This window comes from Mobula hypostoma, chromosome 9, assembly GCF_963921235.1.
Source record: "Mobula hypostoma chromosome 9, sMobHyp1.1, whole genome shotgun sequence".
Lineage (NCBI taxonomy): Eukaryota > Metazoa > Chordata > Chondrichthyes > Myliobatiformes > Myliobatidae > Mobula > Mobula hypostoma.
This window is the reverse complement of record NC_086105.1, coordinates 108,452,374-108,474,072: the sequence shown is the minus strand read 5'-3', so window position 1 is coordinate 108,474,072 and position 21,699 is coordinate 108,452,374. Positions and strand designations below refer to the sequence as shown.

The following is a 21,699-nucleotide window of genomic DNA, read 5'->3' as shown; positions in this document are numbered from 1 at the left end:
ATCTTTTTACCTAATACTTTCTTGTATAAACGCTGTGCCTGTTGCTTTCTGTTAATAGTTCAAAATCTGTTTATATGTCTTGAGAATGTTTTGTGACAGAATCTCCACAACCTACTTCAGTAGAGAATTCCAAATACTCACAGAGAGGAGAAATTTCTTCTCATTCTCGTTCTGAATGTTGGCCCCTGACAACACAGCAAGGTGGTGATCAACTTTGCATCTATTTTGTCATGTACCTCAAACTTCTGTATGTTTCAAAGAAATCGCATTCTTCTAAACATGGAGACCCAGTCAAATCTGCAATAACCAGATCAATTCCAGGGAACCTTTTGAGTATTTGTTCAAAAACAAATAAGCGGGTCACGACTGTACATAATTGAAGCAAGATGGTTTTACTTTGTACTCAAATTCTCTTGTAATAAATGTCCAGGTGTTACTTGCTTTAATTGTTTGTTGTGCGTATATATGAATTTTCAGAGATTTGAGTACAAAGTCCCCTTAAAACTATTATTTTTCAACCTCTTACCACTTAAATAGCCTTTTATTAAACCTAAAGTGCATAGTTTTCCATTTTTCTACAGTACTTTCCATCTGCCATGCCCTCCCAAAGCTGCTGTGCATCCCCTTGGCACCTTGTACTGGCCTAACTTGTATCTTCAGCAGACTTGGATATATTACATCCAATCCTTTGTCCAACCGATTAATCTAGATCTTCAGTTCCTGGGGAACTGACATTTGTCTTGGTGCTGTCCGACTACTCAGACTACTCATAGTTTGGGAAGAAGATGGCGCCAGCGAACAACATGACCAAGGGCGACATCCTCCAGACAGTTCACAAAACAACTTCTTTTACATCTTTTTCTTTCAATTGTGGTTCTGCTGCTGTTGGAACCCGTGATCTACATTTTGGTGGCATGTTTTCAGGCCAATGGAGCAATCTGATGCTTTGCTGTCTCCGAGGGTGTTTGGTGAGGTTTCAAGTGAAGTGTGCAGCCAAGGCCAAAAAGCTTGGAGATGGAGTGCGAGTCCACGATCGACTCATATTTCTCACCGATTAAAGTGTCAAGGGAGATTGAAATTATTGAGGTGAGAGCAGAAGGCGAGTGGGTGTCCAGCGTTGTCTTATCAGCCTCTTACTCATTGCTGCCGGAGGAAGGTGTCTGTGTGTGATGGTCTCTTTCCCTCTTGCTTGCTGCTCCTGGAGGAAGGTCACTGTTTTTGAATGGCCTGTCTTTTCCTCTCGCTCGATGGTGCCGGAGTCCGGGGTCTTGGGCAAAGTTTAATTGACACGGTTTGTGGATTAGGCTCTGTTGTTCACATCATGATGTGTTTCTAGTCACTCCTTTTTTTTTGTTGCTATTTTGTGCATTTTTGATCAGGGCAGGCAGGCTCTGTGGCCTGCCTATAATGAATGACACAGCACTAGATTGAACTGAATAATACCGGACTTTCTGTGACTTTGTGGGTTGGTGTTTTATATTCCGTGTTTCTCACTCGTTTTTTTTTTCCATTTGTATGATTTTTTTTGTGTGGGGTTGATGTTTTTGTTTGAACAGGTTCCATAGTTTTCCCAGAGTTGTATATTGCATTCATACTTTGATAGTAAATGTACTTTGAATTTTGAAATTATTTGTTTATTCCTATTGTTTTCTGCCTGTTAATTAATCTTCAATCCACTGGTGTTTATTACTTCAAATAGAATGCATTCTAATTTTGTTTAATGGTCTCTTGATTGACATCTTATCTAAGTTTCCCCAAAGCTTAAAGGCATCACGTTAACTAATTTTCTACATTTATACTTGTTTATTTTAATCTTTTTAACATAGTGTAGTATTCCCAAAATGGTGACGTGTAGATAAACAAATCAGTGCTGCAACAGTGACACTAATTATTATTTTTTAAATTCCTATAGAATTGCTGGGTGATATTTTAAAAGATCAACCTCTAGAAGCTGATGGAATAGATTCTGTTATTGTTGTGGATAATGTACCACAAGTTGGACCAGATCGGCTAGAGAAACTTCGAAATGTTATCCAGAAGATCTTTTCCAAGTTTGGGAAAATTACGAATGAATTTTACCCAGAAATAGATGGGAAGACTAAAGGGTATGTTTCCTTTTAATATACACTTGTGTCACAAGTAGATTAGCTTTATGTCTGTTAAAGCATCATTGTTGAACCAAATCATATTGAGTAAAAGCGTCATGCTATATTTTGCTGGTAAATGCAAATGGTTACACACTGAATCCTCATAGATTTGGGACTCATGTAAATGTGAAAATCCCAATATTGCAATCTCACTTGTCAATGACTTTCTGGGGGATATCTCAAAAGAATCTCTTGTTTCTGTATTTAATGCAGGAGATGAACAGAGAGACTATATAACTGAGGCAAAAGAGTATTGAGGTAATGGACAGTATCTGGATTGCATAAGAGGAGGTGCCAGCTGTCTTGAGGTGAATTAAAGAGGATTTTCCCCGGGGCTTGTCAAGCTGAGACCTCAGATCTTGTGGGAGGCTGGTGCAGAAATTGCAGGGGCCTTGACAGAGATATCTAAAACAACCTCAGCCGTGGGTGAGGTGCTGTGAGGTAGCTGATGTTGTTCTGTTGTTCAAGAAAGGCTCTCAGAATAAGCTGCTAAATTATAGGTCAATGAGCCCGATGTAAGTTGTGTATAAATTATTGCAAGGTATTAAAAAGTTCAGGATATACAGTGGACTGCAGTTATTTGGGACACACTGGGACCAGTACATTTTAGCCCAATTAAGTGGATGCCCCAGTTAGCCAAGGTGTCATGGAAATAGTTAAAAAGTATTAAAAATAAAGTCAAGCTACCATTTAACTGAATAATAAATTATATGTTTTAAATGAAATGCAGATCAAATTAGAATACTACAAAAGCTACAGTAGCATAAAGCTGTATTAGTTCCTAATAGGTATCGACCGAAGAATTAATCCAGTGTACATGTTCTTTTGATTGACTGCAAATGAGCAAAATCAACACAGGCACCTAGTGTGGGTAATTGCCTTCAAACAATGCTTTCGGCAATTATATCCTCCAAATCATGATATTCATTATAATGTTCAAGATGATTGCCAGTACCTTCAAATTCTTTGTAGGCCCTAACTTGTTGAACTTGTTTCATTTTCACTCCCAGTCGTTTCTGGCATCTCCAAGCCTGAAAGCTTGAAACCGCAGTGAGAAAAACATTTCTGAATTGTCTTGCTGCTTACTACTTGGCAACCATCAGTGACAAAAATCATTGCTTTTTGAACACAAGTGCATGCAAGTGAAGTTATTTTAAAACTGCTCTAAGCACAGTGTAGTATCTAATGGGGCCACATGACATGCGCACTATTGATGTTTGTTAAAAACTGTTTGGCAATTGTCTCTTGTCTTAATAACTTGCGCAGTGTCCCAAATAAACAAAGGGAATTCTGGCTATTTTATTGACTTGTTTTTGGTCTTTTTTTGTACTAAATAGGCAGTTGCACCAATTAACTGATGGCCCACATTAACCGGAATCCACTGTACAAGGATTTGGATAGACAGGGTTGGTTAGGGATGGTCAACATGATTTTGTGTGTGGCAAGTCACGTCTAACTAATCTTACAGCATTTTTGAGATAGTTATAAGGAAAAAGAAGGAAAGGTGGTGGACATTAAAAACATGGACTTTAGCAACGCCTTTGACAAAGTCCTGTATAGTACATAAGTCTGGAAGGCTTAGTTACTTGATATTCAGGATGAAATAGCCAATTGGATACAGCATGGGCTTAACAGGGGGAAGTCAAAGATTGGTAGTAGTTGTCTCTCTGTCTGGAGGCCTTGTGCCAGATGGATTGGTGCTGGGTTCATTGTCGTTTATCATCTTTATGGTTTAGATGATGATATGGTAAAATGGATCAGCATACTTGCCAATAACTCCAAGATTGGGGGCATAGTAGGCAGTGAGGGAGGCTATGAAAGCTTGCAGCATCGTGTTGCTTAGCTAGAAAAAATGTCAGATGGAATTTATAAGTGTGAGGTTTTTACTTTGGGAAGACAAAACAGGATAAGACTTGCAGAATGAATAGTAAGCCACTGAGCTATTGAGTAGTATCAATTAAATTCACCTGGGAATACAGATCCATAATTACTTGAATGTGGCATCACAAATAGATGGGATTGTAAAGAGGTCTTTTGGCATATTGGCATTTATATATCAGGGCATTAATATGGGGGTTGGGATGTTATATTGATATCTTACAACGTATTGGTGAGGCTGAATTTGGAGTATTGTGTGCAGTTTTGGTTGCCTACCTAGAAGAGTGATTAGAGGCTTGAAAGAGTGCAGTGAAAATTTACTTGAGGATCTGAATTGTAGGCAAATGTTGAACAGTTTAAGATTCTACTCCTTTGAGTACAGGAGAATGAGGGGAGACCTTAAAATGGTATGTAAAATTGACGAGTATAGATAGGGTGAATGCTTACAGGATTTTTTCCCTCGGGTTGAGTGAGACTGGAGCTAGAGGTCAGGGGTCCAGAGTGAAAGGGGAACTGTTTAAGGGGAATCTGAGGAGAAACTTCTTCACTCATATGGTGGTGCAAGTGTGGAATGAGCTGCCAGTGCAAGTGGTAGATGCAGGTTCAATTGTAACATTTAAGAGAAGTTGGTGCATGAATGGGAGGGTTTAGACAGATATGGGACCAGGCAGATCAGGTCGGCATGGACTAGATGGGCTGGAGAGCCTGTTTCTGTGCTGTAGTACTCAATGACTAATGTTGGCTAGACTGGACCCTGGATCAATATGCCCTTTCATTTTAGTGACCGATGTATGGCTGTGGGAATTAAAAATGAAACAGGTTTTTTTGTGTTATGTTCACTGAGTATTTTTTAAATTTCCTGTATTATATTTTTAAAATTTTATTAATTGCATGAATGCTTTGAATGTAATAGTTGGGGGTGTTGTGGATAGTGTGGAGGGCTGTCAGAGGTTACAGCGGGACATTGATAGGATACAAAACTGGGCTAAGAAGTGGCAGATGGAGCTCAACCCAGGTAAGTGTGAAGTGGTTCATTTTGGTAGGTCAAATATGACGGCAGAATATAGTATTAATGGTAAGACTTGGCAGTGTGGAGGATCAGAGGGATCTTGGGGTTCAAGACCATAGGACACTCAAAGCAGCTGCACAGGTTGACTCTGCAGTTAAGAAGGCATACGGTGTACTGGCCTTCATCAATCGTGGAATTGAATTTAGGAGCCGAGAGGTAATATTGCAGCTATGTAGGACCTTCGTCAGACCCCACTTGGAGTACTGTGCTCATTTCTGGTCACCTCACTACAGGAAGGATGTGGAAACCATAGAAAGGGTGCAGAGGAAATTTGCAAGGATGTTGCCTGGATTGGGGAGCATGACTTATGAAAACAGGTTGAGTGAACTTGGCCTTTTCTCCTTGGAGTGACGGAGGATGAGAGGTGAACTGATAGAGGTGTATAAGATAATGAGAGGCATTGATCGTGTGGATAGTCAGAGGCTTTTTCCCAGGGCTGAAATGGCTGCCACAAGAAGGCACAGGTTTAAGGTGCTTGGGAGTAGGTACAGAGGAGATGTCAGGTAAGTTTTTTACGCAGAGAGTGGTGAGTGTGTGGAATGGGCTGCCGGCAACGGTGGTGGAGGTGGATACGATAGGGTCTTTTAACTTTTAGAGACTTTTGGATAGGAGCTTAGGGAAATGGAAGGCAATGGGTAACCCTAGTAATTTCTAAGGTAAGGGCATGTTCGGCACAACTTGGTAGGCCGAAAGGCCTGTATAGTTCTGTAGGCTTTCTATGTTTCTATATCCATAAATGTTGGAAAATCTTATGAGCTTTCACAGAAGAAAGCCCAGGGTGGTGGGAATGTGGAACGAGCTGCCATCTGATGACGTAAACGCGGGCTCACTCTTAAGTTTTAAGAACAAATTGGATAGGTACGTGGATGGGAGAGGACTGGAGGGTTATGGACTAGATGCAGGTCAATGGGACTAGTGGAATAATGTTTTGGCACAGACTAGAAGGGCCAAATGGCCTGTTTTCTGTGCTGTATTGTTCTATGGTTCTATGAAAGAGGAGTTTCTAGGAAGCGGTTTATTCTGCCCTGCCTATGTCATCTTATTTGATTGAGGTCCTGCCACCATCTAGCCTCATTTTTGAACTTGGAGGCATTCTCATCTATAAAGACAAGGTTGGAACAGCAGGAAATATGAGCAGATGCTGGAGGCTGTCCTGCTGAGCATGTGCAAGAATTTTTTGAATTTATTTTTGGGATTGTTTCCCTTAGTTGACAAAGTAGAAGTTTTTATTCAAGTATTTTCCTGCACTATTAGAAAGCCTTTTATTAGAATTGTCCTAAGCTCTAATGCTGTTGACAAGATTGTTAAGAAACGGAATTTGACAGGAGCCTTGGAAACAAGTTGGAGCAATTGCTTTAAATTTTGTGACCTTCTTAGAGAAGTAAGGTAGTGCAGAGGTTTAGAAAGAGATTTTGAGTTTGGATTGCAGCCAATGTCATGTCATCGGCTTGAAGCAATAGAAGTCAAGAACATGTAAGAGGCCATAATTGGAGTGCAAATATCTCAGGACTATAATACTGGAAGTGATTTATGTAGATAATAGATTGTAAAACCAGTGAAATTTGAAAATAAATTTTAAGTAAAATTTAAATTGTGTGCAATTGTAGAACGGAGGAATTTTTCTGAAATTCTAAATTAGTCAAAACGCAGGAGATTTGAAGTACAGACGGAACCTTCCTGAAAATATATCAACACAAAGCTTAATGGAAGTAATGATATTGGAATTAGATTTATTACTACTTGTGTATGTTGTGAAATTTGTTGTTCTGCAGTAGCAATATGATGCAAAACAAAAATGTTGTGCAGGAAGCCATTATACTTCACCTTAGAAGTATGACTTTTTCCTGTGCTCAAATAAAAGAGACTGAATTCTAAACATTGTGTAGATAGTTTTGAGTCTGATCTGAAATTTGGGCTTCAGTTTTTGTGTGATCTGACTTGACAATCCATCCTCTGTAACAGGTACTAAGTGTTTAAAAGGTTTGGTGTGTAGCCAGTAAACATTGTGGCAACATTTTTGTTTCCAGGTACATTTTCTTGGAATACAGTTCACCAGCTTTTGCTGTGGATGCTGTAAAAAATGCAGATGGATACAAGTTAGACAAACAGCATACCTTTCGTGTCAATCTCTTCACGGACTTTGATAAGTGAGTGTGGACTTATTTCTATTTGGGGTGGGAGGAAGCCTTAGAAATTTTAATTTTGATGTTTCACACTGAGGGCTATTAAGAAACAAATGGACTGAAGTTAGGGGTATTAAGTGGGACTGTGGGCATTGATCATTTGTGAAATAAATTTATTGAATTTGCTTAACTTACTTAAATGCCACTTAATTTACTTGAATGCCAAGAACCTGCTTGTTGCTGAAACATTCATTAACAGAACTTCCTTACAGCTACATTCAATATGTATTTCCTTATCAGGTACATGGATATTAGTGATGATTGGGAAATTCCAGAGAAACAGCCTTTCAAAGATTTTGTAAGTATTTTGTAGTATCTTAAATCAATAATACAGAGATGTATTTGTTAAGACATTATTATTGGAAGTTTTTTTAATTGTACCAACATATAACAGAGTTCTACGGATACAATAGGGTCTTTTAAGAGACTCTTGGATAGGTACATGGAGCTTCGAAAAATAGAGGGCTATGGGTAACTCTAGGTAATTTCTAAAATAAGTACATGTTCGGCACAGCATTGTGGGCTGCAGGGCCTGTATTGTGCTGTAGATTTTCTATGTTCTCTTGAGCAGTGTAGAGGGATTTAGATTCAACGTGAAAATGAAACCTGAACCAAGCAGCAGCAGATCCTTTCGAAAGCTTTATCCCTGTTTCAGAAGTAATTATAGTATCTCAGCAACTACCTGTATTGGGCAAATAGTACTGATGATTTTAATATCACAAATGTTGGTTACCACCATGTCATTTAAAAGATATTAAACAGCAATGGCTATTTTGTGAAGTCCAAACAACTGTTTTCACTTTTTAAATCACTGAATCGCGTAAACAAATTAAACATGTCCATTATAAACAGTGCAACTACAATAAGGGGAAAGTTCTGTTTTCAATTCTGCCAGTTAAAAGTGGATATTTTTACATCTAGTCCATTAAAAGTTAGTGTTGTTGACACCTGTATGTTATACAGGGGAATCTTCGATACTGGATAGAGGATCCAGACTGCAGAGACCAGTGCAGTATTATCTATGAATCTGGAGACAGGACAGCTATCTTGTGGAATGATATAAAAGAACCAGTCATCATTGAAGAGCGTGCAGTGAGTATCATTTGAATATTAATATTGAATTGCAGGGGACTTTTGAGAGAACTAAATATGTAAAACAAAATAATTGTACCAAGTTAACAAGTTTGTTTGTTCTTTTTTGCCGTACTTGTATAGTAAAGTAAAATGGATTGATAGCAAAGGGAATCTTATTTTTTTGTCTAAGCAGTGGCATTCTGCAGCCACCAATACTTCGACATCTATTGTATGTGACTACATATAAATGTAGGTGGGCTGATTTTAGTAAATTCAAAGGTGAAAAAAAAAATTGACATCCTTCCTCACTGTGCGAAACTCCATCAAAGGTCTCAGTCAGATATAAACCAGCTGGAGACATGGGCAAAGAAGTGGTATATGGAATCTAATCCTGGCAAGTGTGAGGTGTTACACTTTGGGAGATCAAATGCACGAGGAAAGTATATGGTAAATAGCAGGACTTGAGCATTCATATACAAAACAAACTTTGGGTGCAAGTTGTAGCTCCCTGGAAAAGGAAACATGGATAAATAGTGTGGCAAAGACATCGTATAGCATACTTGCCACTGTCAGTTTGGGTGCTAAGTATAAAAGTCAAGGAGTCCTATTGTAGTTTTAAAACCTAGGTCCCATTTGAAGTATTATATGTAGTACTAGTTGCCACATAAGAGGAAGAATATGGAAGCTTTGAAGAAGGTGCAGAGTAAGTTCATTAAGATGCCGGGATTAAAAATTATTAGCTATAAGGAGAAGTTAGACAGACTAGGAGATCTAATAGAAGTCTATAAGATTATGAGAGGCATAGATGGGGTAGATGGTCAGACATTTCCCATTGAAGAAGTATAATGTATTAGAAGGCATAGCTTTAAGGTGAGAGAGAGAAACTTTCAGGGAGATGTGTGGAGCAGGTGGGATGTGTCTGGAACATGCTGCTGGGGGAAGTGGTGGAGACAAATATGAAAGAGATATTTAAAAGTTGTTGAGACAGGCACATGAACAGATAGAGGGTTGAGGGATATAGACCATGTACTGACGGTTGGGGTTAGCTTAGTTTGGCAATATGGTTGGCACAATCATGGGACATAGGGTCTGTCCTTATGGTCGAACATTTTGTTGTATGGAGTACCTTGTGGCCAATCACAGACACCACCTTGCTTGGAGCACTGTGTACCATAGAATGAATTTCTATGATAAACCCACTAAGCTAAGAACATTGAGAGATATAGAAGTAGACCATTCAGCCTCTTGTGCCTGCTCAGACATGGTTGATGTTTTACAATCAGGTCACTTTGACCCTATACATTAATATCTTAAATTCTCTCTGAATGTACTTCCGCAGTGAACTGCTTGATGCAGATAGATTTCCTCTTTGTTCTGAATGGCTTACTTCATAATTTGTGACTGACTCGGGGATTGTATTTTCTCCAGCTAGGATAATGCTAACTCTGCATGAATCCTGCTTGGATTTCTGTGAATTTGTATGTTTCAATGAGATGTCTTCTCATTCTTCTGAATTGTATTATGGGGCCTATTTGCTTAATCTTTCCTCGATCATCCAAGGAGTAAACCTGGTGAATGTTCAGTGCCCTCTCAACTGCAAATGTACTTTTCCTTACTAAGGAGAATGGAATTGTTTAGTCTTCAGGTGAAGTCTTGCTTGGACTGTATGTAAAATTGAACAAAAGGTTTTTACTCTTGTATTTAAATCTTCTTGCAATAAGGACCAATGTTGGTTTCCCAATGCTTGCTGAACTTGTATACCAGAATTTAGTCAGGTTTATTATCACTGACGTACAATGGAAGACATAACATTTCCTATGTTACAAAAAGTAAATAAATCGTGCTAAAGAAGGATAACGAGGTAGTATTCATGAGTTTGTGGACCGTTCAGAAATCTGATGGCAGAAGGGAAAAAACTGGTCTTAAAACATTGAGCGTGGATCTTCAGGCTCCTGAACCACCCCTCCCAACGCTGTAATTAGAAGAGGGCATGGTCTGAATGATAAGGTTCTTTAATGATGGATGCTGCCTTCTTGGGCACCACCTTTCGGAGACGTCCTCAACATTGGGGAGTGCGATGCCTATGGTGGAGCTGGCTGAATCTACAACTCTATGGCCTCTTTTGATCCTGTGCAGTGGAGTCTCCGTACCAGCTTATGATACAAACAGTCAAAATACTGTCTACAGTACATCTGTAGAAATTTGCTAGTGATATACCAAATCTGCTTAAACTGATGAATATAGCCATTGTTGTGCCACCTTCATGGATGCATCAGTATGTTGAGCCCAGGGTGGATATGCTGAGGTGTTCAAATCTCACCCTTTCCACTGCTGACTTCTTAGTGGGACTGACTTGCCCTGCCTGAAATCCACAATCAATTTCTTGATCTTGCTGACACTGAGTGCAGGGTTGTTGTTGTGACACCACTCAACCAGCCAGTCTATCTTGCTTAGTCTTTCACCACCTGAAGAAATTTGTTTTCTTCCAGTATGGATGATTGTTCCACTTTATATTTCATCTGCCATGTTGCCTTATTCTTGATCCCTTCATTTAAATAATTGAATATAGTTTGTGAACAACTGGGGCCTAATAATAATGCTGGTGGTTGCGACCTCCCAATCGAAGAGTAACCTGAGTATTTCTGTTTTTAACCACTAATCACTTCCCAGTTCACACCAATATACTATCCTTGTATAATGGATTATAATTCTCTGTAATAATTTGTCGAGTGTCACTCTTGAAGACCTTCTGGTCAAATTTTACCACATCAGTGAATTTACTCTTTTTTTAAATCTGCTTTATAATCTCTTACAGATTAGTTTATTAACTGCTCCATTCTATTGTTAATTTTGACGTGTTTCCTTCCCACTTCCTTAATTTTCTGCATATTCTCTTCCAAAGTTGTTCTCACTAGTTTATAGCTCCTTGTATCCAGTTTCCCTTCTTAATTTGTGGTGATAAGTTTGCTGCATTTTCAAGCATTATAGAATTTGAAATGTTAGAAGATGATAACCAGTACATTCACTGTCTCTATCAGCACCTCCCTAATTCCTGGAATATGAGTTAACAGGTTATGAGGATTTATTGTGCTTCATTTCCATTAGTTACTGATATTAATTTCCTTGAACTCATTTGCTCTGAGCAATTAGTCTTTTACTACTTCTGGAAAATTTTGTTTGTCATCTTTTGTTGGAAGAAAGCATAAAACCATTTTATTTCTTTGCTATTGCTTTATTTCCCCCAATGTATTTTTTACTTTCTCAGTCTAAGCAACCCCATCAGATTCTGATTTTTGACTTAATAGAAACCTTTTGTTTTCATTTCACCTATTCTTGTATTTGGGTTTACTTTTTGATTTATATGCATCTTCCATTGATCCTGTCTTCACTGATTAACCATGAATAGATCACTTATTCCATTCTTCTTTGCCTACAGAAGGTTAAAATATTACTTGTAAGATGTTAATTGTTGAGATATTGACCATTGCTTTGCCATGTAAGTTTGGAGTTTTTATAGCCAGTTCATGTCATTTGTCTTGGCAGTTTACATTATTCAGATTTAAGACGTAGATTTAGATTGAATTTAAGGCTACGTCCACACTAGACCGGATAATTTTGAAGACGCTGGTTTTGCGTAAAAACGATAGGTGTCCATGCCAGGCGTTTTTGAAAATACCTCCGTCCACATTAAAATGGGTATTTGGGCGAATCTCCTCCTACTGGACATGCACAGGACACATCTACAGAAAATAAGCGATGAGGAAACGGTATGCTATTTCTGTTTCTGTGGCGGCATGCTGTTTCCATTGGTCAAAATCTAGAGTACCTACAACAACAGTGAAAGAAAGTTTTCAGCAATGTCTTCGAGGAATACAGTACAAAGAAAACCTCCGCTGGAAAAAGCAGACCTGACTTATTCGTTTGGACAGATGATGAAGTCGGGCTGCTTCTGGAAGTTACAAACGACTACAAAGCCAGCAAAGCAGTGGAGAACGTGGACTGAGAGTCATGCCAAACCAAATACAACGACATCCTCGACCGCTATAAAGAGTGCTATATGCGTTAAAGAAAACAATGAAATCCTGCGCTACCGCCACCATCTGTTCTGGCACGTCATGATAGTGTTTTTAAAAAGCTCCGGTTACCTCGTACACACTACACTGCCCAACCGGCGTTTTCAGATTTACACAGTCTGGAGAGCGTTTTAGAAAAGCTCCGTTTTCGGGGGAGGAAAACGTCATTTCAGTGGGGACGGAGGGTCAAAACGAAGAGAAAAAGCTTCGGTTACGGATTTATCCGGTCTAGTGTGGACGTAGCCTAAGTCACCTTCAATCTTAGTATAAAATTGCCACATGTAATGATCACTGTTGGCTAAAAGCTCTTTAATTGACAGATTATCAAAATAAACAGATTAAAGCTTTTTTCATTACATAATGCTAGAGTGAAAGTATTAAGCTCCTTCTCGTGGTTCCTCAGTGTTTTGTTGGAAACCATCTCTTTTACATTCCAATAAAGTGTCCTCTACACAACCACTGCTGATTTTTGTTTCACCTGTTTATATGTAGGTTAAAGCCTTCTATGATACTGGATTTCTGTTAGATGCGCCGCCAGTTTCCTGGTTTGCAGATTTGTCATTATGAATTCTGTGGTTTGGGAGCACATTTAGAAACTGCTGCTGATATTTTCAGTCACTTGCTGTAATTACTTCTACCCAAACTGAATTTTGTAAATTTTCTTACCTGAGAAATTTCACCACTGTTGCAGTTATTCTGCTCCTTAATATAAAAACTAATACCCTCTTCTGCTTTTGTACTGTATGTCTGTTCTAAAAGTTAATGTTCTGGAATGTTTAATTCCGTTTGTCATTTTGCAAGTACATCTCCATAATGGTTCTTGGGTTGTAACCATTAGTTCTCATTTGTGCCATTAATTCATAAACCTGTTATAAGTGTTATAATTTCTATTTGTTTACTTACTGATAAATGGACTATTGTTTTATTTGTCTGTAATCTCTGAATATTATATAATAACAGTGGGCATGCACATTTAATATTACTTGGAACAGGTTCCCCCACCCACTCACCTTCCCTTTTACCTGGTTTCACCTATTCTCTGCAAGATTGTACTCTTTCCCCTTTCCCCCAACACCTTATTCTGACTTCTGCCTAACCTGCTGAGTTCTTCCAGTATTTGTGTGCGATGCCTAAACACTTTTGGGCCTCACGCTTTAACTTTGAATATTAATTATCTTGTCTACTTTCAATAATCGCTGAGCTAGTTGTATCTGCTATGAAATGTTCAGGTTTGTAAATACTTTTTATTTTTGTTTACAGCGCTGGACAGAAACATATGTTCGTTGGTCTCCCAAAGGCACGTACTTGGCAACATTCCATCAGCGTGGTATTGCTCTTTGGGGTGGGGAGAAATTCAAGCAAATTCAGCGGTTCAGTCACCAAGGTGTCCAGCTAATTGATTTTTCTCCATGTGAAAGGTATTTGTGTAGATGAAGACTAATAGCTTCCTCAATCGTAATTCTACATTTGTGCTCAGTGTTCCAGCTATGTTGTATCCTATAATTGAAGTGTTGAGTTTTTTAAATAATCTATCCATGAAAATTTTGGATTGGATCACCTATGTTTATGATTCAGTAATGTATTCAATTTTATTATTTTACCTATACTTCTCTTTCATGCACAGTGCTTTAAAATGAATAATCTCTTTGTTCAACAGTCAAACAATATACATTACATTATAACAATCTTTCTTGGGACACTAGTATGGACATATGGAATTGAAATTTATTTCTGCAATGGTGGTGCAGTTGTGATGTGGTGATGTGGAAATGTGGCCACATCACAACTGCAATATCCATTCTGGAATGCAATTTGTTCTTTCACTAGCTGAGGTGTAGTCTCTGTCAACAATAGAAATGCAGGCATAAATATAGTGCAATTTTTTTGTAGTCTTAGTGAAGTTTGAGGTTAGAGTGCAATGTACTCATAAGGACTGACTATAATGAGGATCAGAAGTGCTTTTCATATCCAGTGTCCAACTCAAGCAATCACAGGTCCAAGCTAAGTTACTACCTTGCAAATGTATTGTCAAGAAATAATCAAGCACTTTGTGTGGGGAGTATCATGCTTGTCTTGCAAGGCATTTCTGAGCTAGATCTGATTCATTGGCAAAAATCAACGGTAGCTTGATGTTAACAACAGGAATTCTGCAGATGCTGGAAATTCAAGCAACATACATCAAAGTTGCTGGTGAACGCAGCAGGCCAAGCAGCATCTATAGGAAGAGGCGCAGTCGACGTTTCAGGCCGAGACCCTTCGTCAGGACTATTAGTCCTGACGAAGGGTCTCGGCCTGAAACGTCGACTGCGCCTCTTCCTATAGATGCTGCTTGGCCTGCTGCGTTCACCAGCAACTTTGATGTAGGTAGCTTGATGTTTGTGCTTAATGATAATTGGATTGAGATTGTATAAACATATCCACAGCAGATTTTGTCTGTGTCTGAACTTGTAACTCATGAATAGATTAGTACAGAAAACTAGATAGCATTTTAATTTAATTTCCTCCTTTCATTCTCCTTTTAACTACCCTAATTTAGCAATTTTTGATTATTAATTGAAGTTTGTTTCTGACCATTTTGCAAATGTTTTAGTGCTGCTGATGTTAATGCCATCAGAGCTAAAGAGTGAACATGATGTGGATGTATTTGAATGTTAACAATTTGTTTCTTTAATTACCCTTCAGGTATATGGTGTCATTTAGTCCTTTAATGGACACAAAAGATGACCCTCAGGCTATTATCATTTGGGATGTATTAACAGGCCAGAAGAAGCGAGGGTTTCATTGTGAAAGCTCAGCCCATTGGCCAATATTCAAGTAAGTATAATTTCAAGAGTGCCTCTGTGCCAGAAGGTAATTAAATCTGAAGAAAGTAAATTTGTAATTTTTTTTCTTTTTGTTATATTAAGTTTTGTAAATGTTCACCAGTTAAACACTTGCATTGTTCCTGTCACCTGTTTTGTATTTCAAGAAAATAATAGCTTTTTTAAAAATTCAGAGGCCTCAGCTGTTCATTCACAAAACATTTGAGTTCTCTGCAGCAAATGTGGAATTCACATTCAAACAATTTAATTAAACTGGGCTTATGAATGAAGTTGACTTTTAATGTAAAAACAATGATCATAACTCCAGATTGTCATGAATCTCTATCTGATGCATTTGTGTTCTTCATGAAAGGAACTCTGCCAACTTTGTCCATTCTGGTTTGTATGTGACTCCAGACCCTGGCCAGTGTGGTTGGATTACTAAGATATTGGTCCATTCAATTCAGAGGACAAATTGGATGAACAGAAAATGTAGGCTGTGGTATTAGTAGTAATAGTGTGATTTTTGGAGTCAAGTATGATGTTCACCTAAGGCACTGTCTACTTGTATTTCCTCACATAGTTGTAGAGACTGATCTGGGATCTGTGTTCTGGTGCAGTGTGAGCAAGAGTGAGTGGTGGCTATGATCAGTGGTTGGGTCTTTTGGTTGTTCATTCTCCCATTTTGCAGCTGCCACATGTTCTCTGCAGCACAGCAGAAGTTGTTCTCATGTAGCACAGTTCCCTCTTCAACAGATTTCATCCAGGTATCGGGCACAATATCTTCTCAGTTTTTAGATGTAGCTATAGAGACATATTTGTTAAGACATTAATTATTGAAAGTTCTTTTTTAATTGTACCAACATACAACTTTAGAGTTCTGCGGATACGACAGGGTCTTTTAAGAGACTCTTGGATAGGTACATGGAGCTTAGAAAAATAGAGAGCTATGGGTAACACTAGGTAATTTCTGAAGTAAGTACATGTTTGGTACAGCATTGTGGGCCGAAGGGCCTGTGTTGTACTATAGGTTGTCTATGTAATATCAAATTTCTTCAGGCTGATTTTGATGTTATATTTGGGTGTTTCCTTTCCCACCGGGGCTCCCTGATTTACCATTGAGACCATTGAAGAAATAATTTAAATGTATGTGCAAGGTGCAACCCAGCTCTTCTTCCCCCCACCACCACCACCACCTTTCAATTACCGTGGTATTATAAACTCAGCAGTTTCTTCTTCATTTTGACTTACCAGGACAATATTCCTTGTGTAGTGCTGAATTTTCTCCTGTACAAAGTTTAAATGTCATATGGTGCCAACCAGAGCACTGCCTTCAATAATGAAGATGGCAATTTGGACTGTAAAGAGTGTCATATAAATATTGATTTAAATGTTTCTTCTTCAATAGGTGGAGCCATGATGGCAAGTTTTTTGCACGAATGACGCAAGATACTCTTAGTATTTATGAAACACCTGTGAGTATATCTGTTAAATGCTAGGATTTTTAATCTTGGAATCATGAAGTGAACATGTTTAATTTTTTTTCTTTAAGAATGTTTCTCAAGGACAGAATACAACCAATGATAGTGTAAGATAGAATTCGAGTCATGAGTACTACAGCACAGAAATAGGCCCTTCAGTCCATCTAGTCCATGCAGACCTGATCTTCTGGCTAGTCCCATCCACCTGCAGCAGGAGCATATCCCTTGAACCCCTCCCATCCATGTACCTATGCAAACTTCTCTTAAATGTTACAATTGAACCCATGTGTACCAATTGAACTGGCTGCTTGTTTAACACTTGCACCACCATCTGTGAAGAAGTTTGTCCTCAGGTTCTCCTTAAATAGTTCCCCGTTCACCTTAAACCCGTGACTTCTACTTTCAAGAAACACAAACAAAATATTGGAGGAACTTAGCAGGTCAGGTAGCGTCTATGCAAATAAACAAACAGTTGGCCTTTTGGGCTGAGACCCTTCTTGTGGACTGGAAAGGAAAGGGGGCAGATGCCAGAAAAAAAAGGTTGGGGAAGGGGAAGGAAACTATTTGGCAGGTGATAGTTGAAGTTAGGTGGGTGGGAAAGGTAAAGAGCTGGGGAAGAAGGAATCTGATAGGAGAGGAGAGTGGACTGTGGGAGGAGGGAACCGGGGGCGGGGGGGGGGGGTTGATAGGCAGGTGAGAAGAGGTAAAAAGCCAGAGTGGGGAAACAAGCGGGTGGGGGGAGTATTTTTTTCATCGGAAGGAGAAATCAATATTCTTGCCATCAGGTTGGAGGACACCCAGATGAAATATAAGGTATTGCTTCATCACCCTGAGGGTGGCCTCATCTTGACACAAGAGGAGGCCATGGGCCAACATGTGGGAATTGGCATTAAAAAATCCACCAGGAGTTTCGCTTTTGACGGGTGTAGCAGAGGTGGTCCCCTAATTTACTACGGTCTCACCAATGTAGAAGGGACAGTGTCGGGAGCACTGGACACGATCGATTACCCCAGCAGAACTGCAAGTGAGGTGTTGCCTCACCTGGAAGGACTGTTTGGGGCCCTGAATGGAGGTGGTGATTAGTCAGTAGCACTTAGCTCGCTTGCAGAGATAAGTGGCGGGAGGAAGATTAATAGGGAGGGATGAATGGATCAGGGAATTGCGGGGGTGGCGGAGGGGAGTTTGGAGATAAAGGTATGTTTAGTAGAAGGATCCCTTTGGAAATGACAGAAGTTGCAGAGGATGATTTGTTGGATACAAAGGCTCAAGGGGTGGTAGGTAAGGACAAGAGTAACTCGATCACTGTTAAGGCAGCGGGAAAATGGGGTGAGTGTGGACGTTCAAGAAATGGAGGAGATGCGGATGAGATAAAAGAACTGAGAAAAGGGAATAGCATTTTTTACAGGAAATAGAGTGGGAAATGATATAGTCAATATAACCTTGGGAAAGGGTAGGTTTAAAAAAAGATATTGGTTGACAATTTGTCTCCAGAGGTGGAGACAGATCGAGAAAGGGAGGTCTAGACTCTAGTCTCACTTAATCTGAGAAAATCTTGCATGCATTCATCCTATCTATACACATAATGTTGCATACCACTATTATAAGATCTCCCCTCATTCTGCGCACAGAGGAACAGAATCCTAAACTATTCAACCCTTCCCTACAATTAAGGTCCTCAAGTCCTGGTGACATTCCTGTAAACTTTCTCTGCACTCTTCCAAGTTATTAATTCCTTTCTTGGAGGTAGGTAGCCAAATCTGCACACAATACTCAATTCAACTTCGCCAAATTGTTGTACAGTTTCAATATAATATCCCAACTCCTGTACTCAGTGCCCTGGTTTACATAGGCCAATATGCCAAAAGCACTTTTAGGGAATTATAGATCTGCGTCCCCAGGTCCCTTTGTTGATTTTGCCATGCACCTCAGAGCCCTAACATTCATTGTGTAAGTCTTGCCCTGGTTTGTCTTCCAAAGTGCAGAACCTCACAGGTACAAATTCCATCTTCCTTTTCTCTAACCCACTTTCCAAGCTGATCAAAGTCATGCTGCAAGCTTTTATAGCCTTCCTCGCTGCCCACTATGCCCCTATTCTTGATGTCATCTACAAATGTACTGATCCAGATTACCACATTATCTGAACCATAAAGATGAAAAACAATAATGGACCCAGCCCTAAATCACACAGCACAACAGTCTCCAGACTGGGACAAGACTCTACTACTAATCTTTGACTTTTCCTGTTTAGCTAATATGGTATCCAGTGAACTCGTCATTCTGAATGCCAAGCAGCTTAATCCTTCAGGCCATTAACCCATGCAGGACTTTGTCAAAGGTATCGCTAAAGTCCATTTAGTCAATGTTCACCACCTTTCCTTCATTACCCTTCCTAATAACTACCTCAACAAAACTCTTGATTGGTTAGACGTGGACTGCCATGCACAAAACCATGTTGACTATCCCTAACCAACCCTGTCTATCCAAATCCTTGTACATCTTGACCTACTGAATACCTTTAATAATTTGCACAATGTTGACATCAGGCTCACTGTCCTGTAATTTCCCAGCTTATTCTTAGAGCCTTTCTTAAGCCATGGAACAATATTAGCTATCCCCTAGTCCTCCTTCACTTTACCTGTGGCTAAGGATGTTTCAAATATCTTTACCAGGGCCCCTGTAATTTCTGCACTAACCTCCCATAAGGTCTGAGGAAATAACTTATTAGGCCCATATCCACCTTAATTCACCTCAAGACAGCCAGCATCACTTCTGCGATGCAGATACTGTCCATGACCTCGCTGCTCTTTTGTCTCCGATATATAATCTCTATGTTTGTCTCCAGAGTAAATAAGGAGGCAAAATTTTCATTTTAAGATCTTCCGCCAGAAAACTTAAAAGGTGTAGAACTATCTGCATTTACCAGGGAAATTAATGTTTTGATTTTCTTTTCCACCGGAATGATAAAATGCTGCCTAACCCTCTGGATTTTCAATATTTTTTGTTTTGCGTTATTTATTCCCAACATCTGTAGTACACAGTTGCAAGAAAAAGTTTGTGAACCCTTTGCAACCACCTGGATTTCTGCATTAATTACTCATAAACTGTGGTCTGATCTTCACCTAAGTCACAATAATAGACAAACACAATCTGCCTGAACTAATAACACACAAATAATAACACGAAGAAATCTGCAGATGCTGGAATTTCAAGCAACACACATAAAAGTTGCTGGTGAACGCAACAGGCCAGGCAGCATCTCTAGGAAGAGGTACAGTCGATGTTTCGGGCCGAGACTCTTTGTCAGGACTAACTGAAAGAAGAGCTTGTAAGAGATTTGAAAGCAATTGTACTTTTCATGTCCTTATTGAACACATTGTTTAATCTTTCACAGTTCGGGCTGGAAAAAGTATGTGAACCCTTGTATTTAATATCTGGTAGAACCTCCTTTAGCAGCAATAACCTCTACTAAGCATTTCCTGGTGCTGCTGATCAGGCTTGCACAACAGCAAGGAGGAATTTTAGACCATTTCTCCATAGAAAACTGTTCCAGTTCATCAATGTTTCTGGGATACCTTGCATGAACGGCCTTCTTCGGGTCATCCCACAGCATCTCAATTGGGTTAAGGTCTGGATTCTGACTTGGTCGTTCCAAAACATGAATTTTCTTCTTTTTAAACTATCCTGTTGCTGATTTACTTTTGTGTTTCGGATCACTTCTTGTTGCATCGTCCAACTTCAATTCAGCTTCAGGTGATACAACTTTGAATTCATTGTTCCCTCAGCGATTGCAAGCTGTCCGGGCCTTGAGGCAGTAAAGCAGCCCCAAATCATGATGCTCCTTCCACCGTGCTTCAGAGTTGGGATGAGGTTTTGGTTTTGGTGTTGGTGTGCAGTGCCCTTGTTCCTCCAGACATAGTGGTGTGCATTTTTCCCAAAAAGGTCAACTTTTGTCTCATCTGTCCATAGAACGTTGTCCCAGAAGCATTGTGGAACATCTAAGAGGTCTTTTGCAAACTTGAGATATGCAGCAATGTTTGTTTTTGCAGAGCCGTGGTTTCTTCCGTGGTGTCCTCACATGAACAGACTTTGACAAGTTCTGAAGATTTCTGCATGTCTTTTGCTGTTACCCATGGGTTCTTTTTCACCTCCTTTAGCATTGCACGTTGTGCCCTTGGTGTGGTCTTTGCAGGACACCCACTCCTGGAAGAGTAGCAATAGCACTGAATTTCCTCCATTTGTAAATGATTTCTCTTACTGTGGATTGAATACATGGGTATTTAGAAATGCTTTAGTAGCCTTTTCCAGCTTCAAGCATTTCTACAATTCTTCTGTGGTCCTCTGAAAGTTGTTTTGATTGAGGCATAGTGCATGTAAGCAGATCTTTCTGAGAAAAGCAGGCTCTGTCAGTAACCTGATTCCAAACAGCTTTTGTAGAAGCCATTATCCCAGGGGTTGGCGTACTACTTTGAACCTAGACTGTGATTGTTTAAGTGGTGTACTCAGTATTGATGAGAAGTCGTAAAATTGTTTGAGTGTTGTTAGTTTAGGCAGATTGTGTTTGTCTATTATTGTGACTTGGATGAAGTCCAGACCACAGAAAACCGGGTAATTGCAAAGGGTTCACTATTTTTTTTCTTGCAACTGTACTTTATGGAGCATATAGCAGTTGATGCTTTTACTTAGTATGGTTTGGTTCAACAATCATACTTTAACAGAAATATAACTAATGCGCTTGTGACACAGAAGTATATATTAAAAGGAAACATACCTGTTAGTCTTCCCATTTGTTTCTAGGTGAAGTTCATTTGTAATTTTCCCAGGCTTGGAAAAGATCTGGATAATGTTTTGAAGTTTCTCTGGCCAATCTGGTTCAACTTGTACCTTTTCCACAACAATAACAGAATCTATTTTATCAGTTTCTAGAGGCTGATCCTTTAAAATATCACCCAGTAATTCCTCATTGGAGATTTTGGTGCTCAGATGGTTGCTCCTG

General features: G+C 39.4%; 1 protein-coding gene across 1 annotated transcript in view; it reads left to right on the top strand.

Moving 5' to 3' along the window:
* The window catches only part of eif3ba (eukaryotic translation initiation factor 3, subunit Ba), a 52,723-nt gene that overhangs the window by 2,634 nt on the left and 28,390 nt on the right, over window positions 1-21,699 (top strand). The window contains exons 2-8 of the mRNA XM_063058860.1: window positions 1,913-2,105; window positions 7,122-7,241; window positions 7,518-7,575; window positions 8,241-8,369; window positions 13,685-13,842; window positions 15,107-15,238; window positions 16,634-16,700. Coding sequence (XP_062914930.1) covers window positions 1,913-2,105; window positions 7,122-7,241; window positions 7,518-7,575; window positions 8,241-8,369; window positions 13,685-13,842; window positions 15,107-15,238; window positions 16,634-16,700 — 857 coding nt within the window. The remainder of the gene's footprint in view (window positions 1-1,912; window positions 2,106-7,121; window positions 7,242-7,517; window positions 7,576-8,240; window positions 8,370-13,684; window positions 13,843-15,106; window positions 15,239-16,633; window positions 16,701-21,699) is intronic.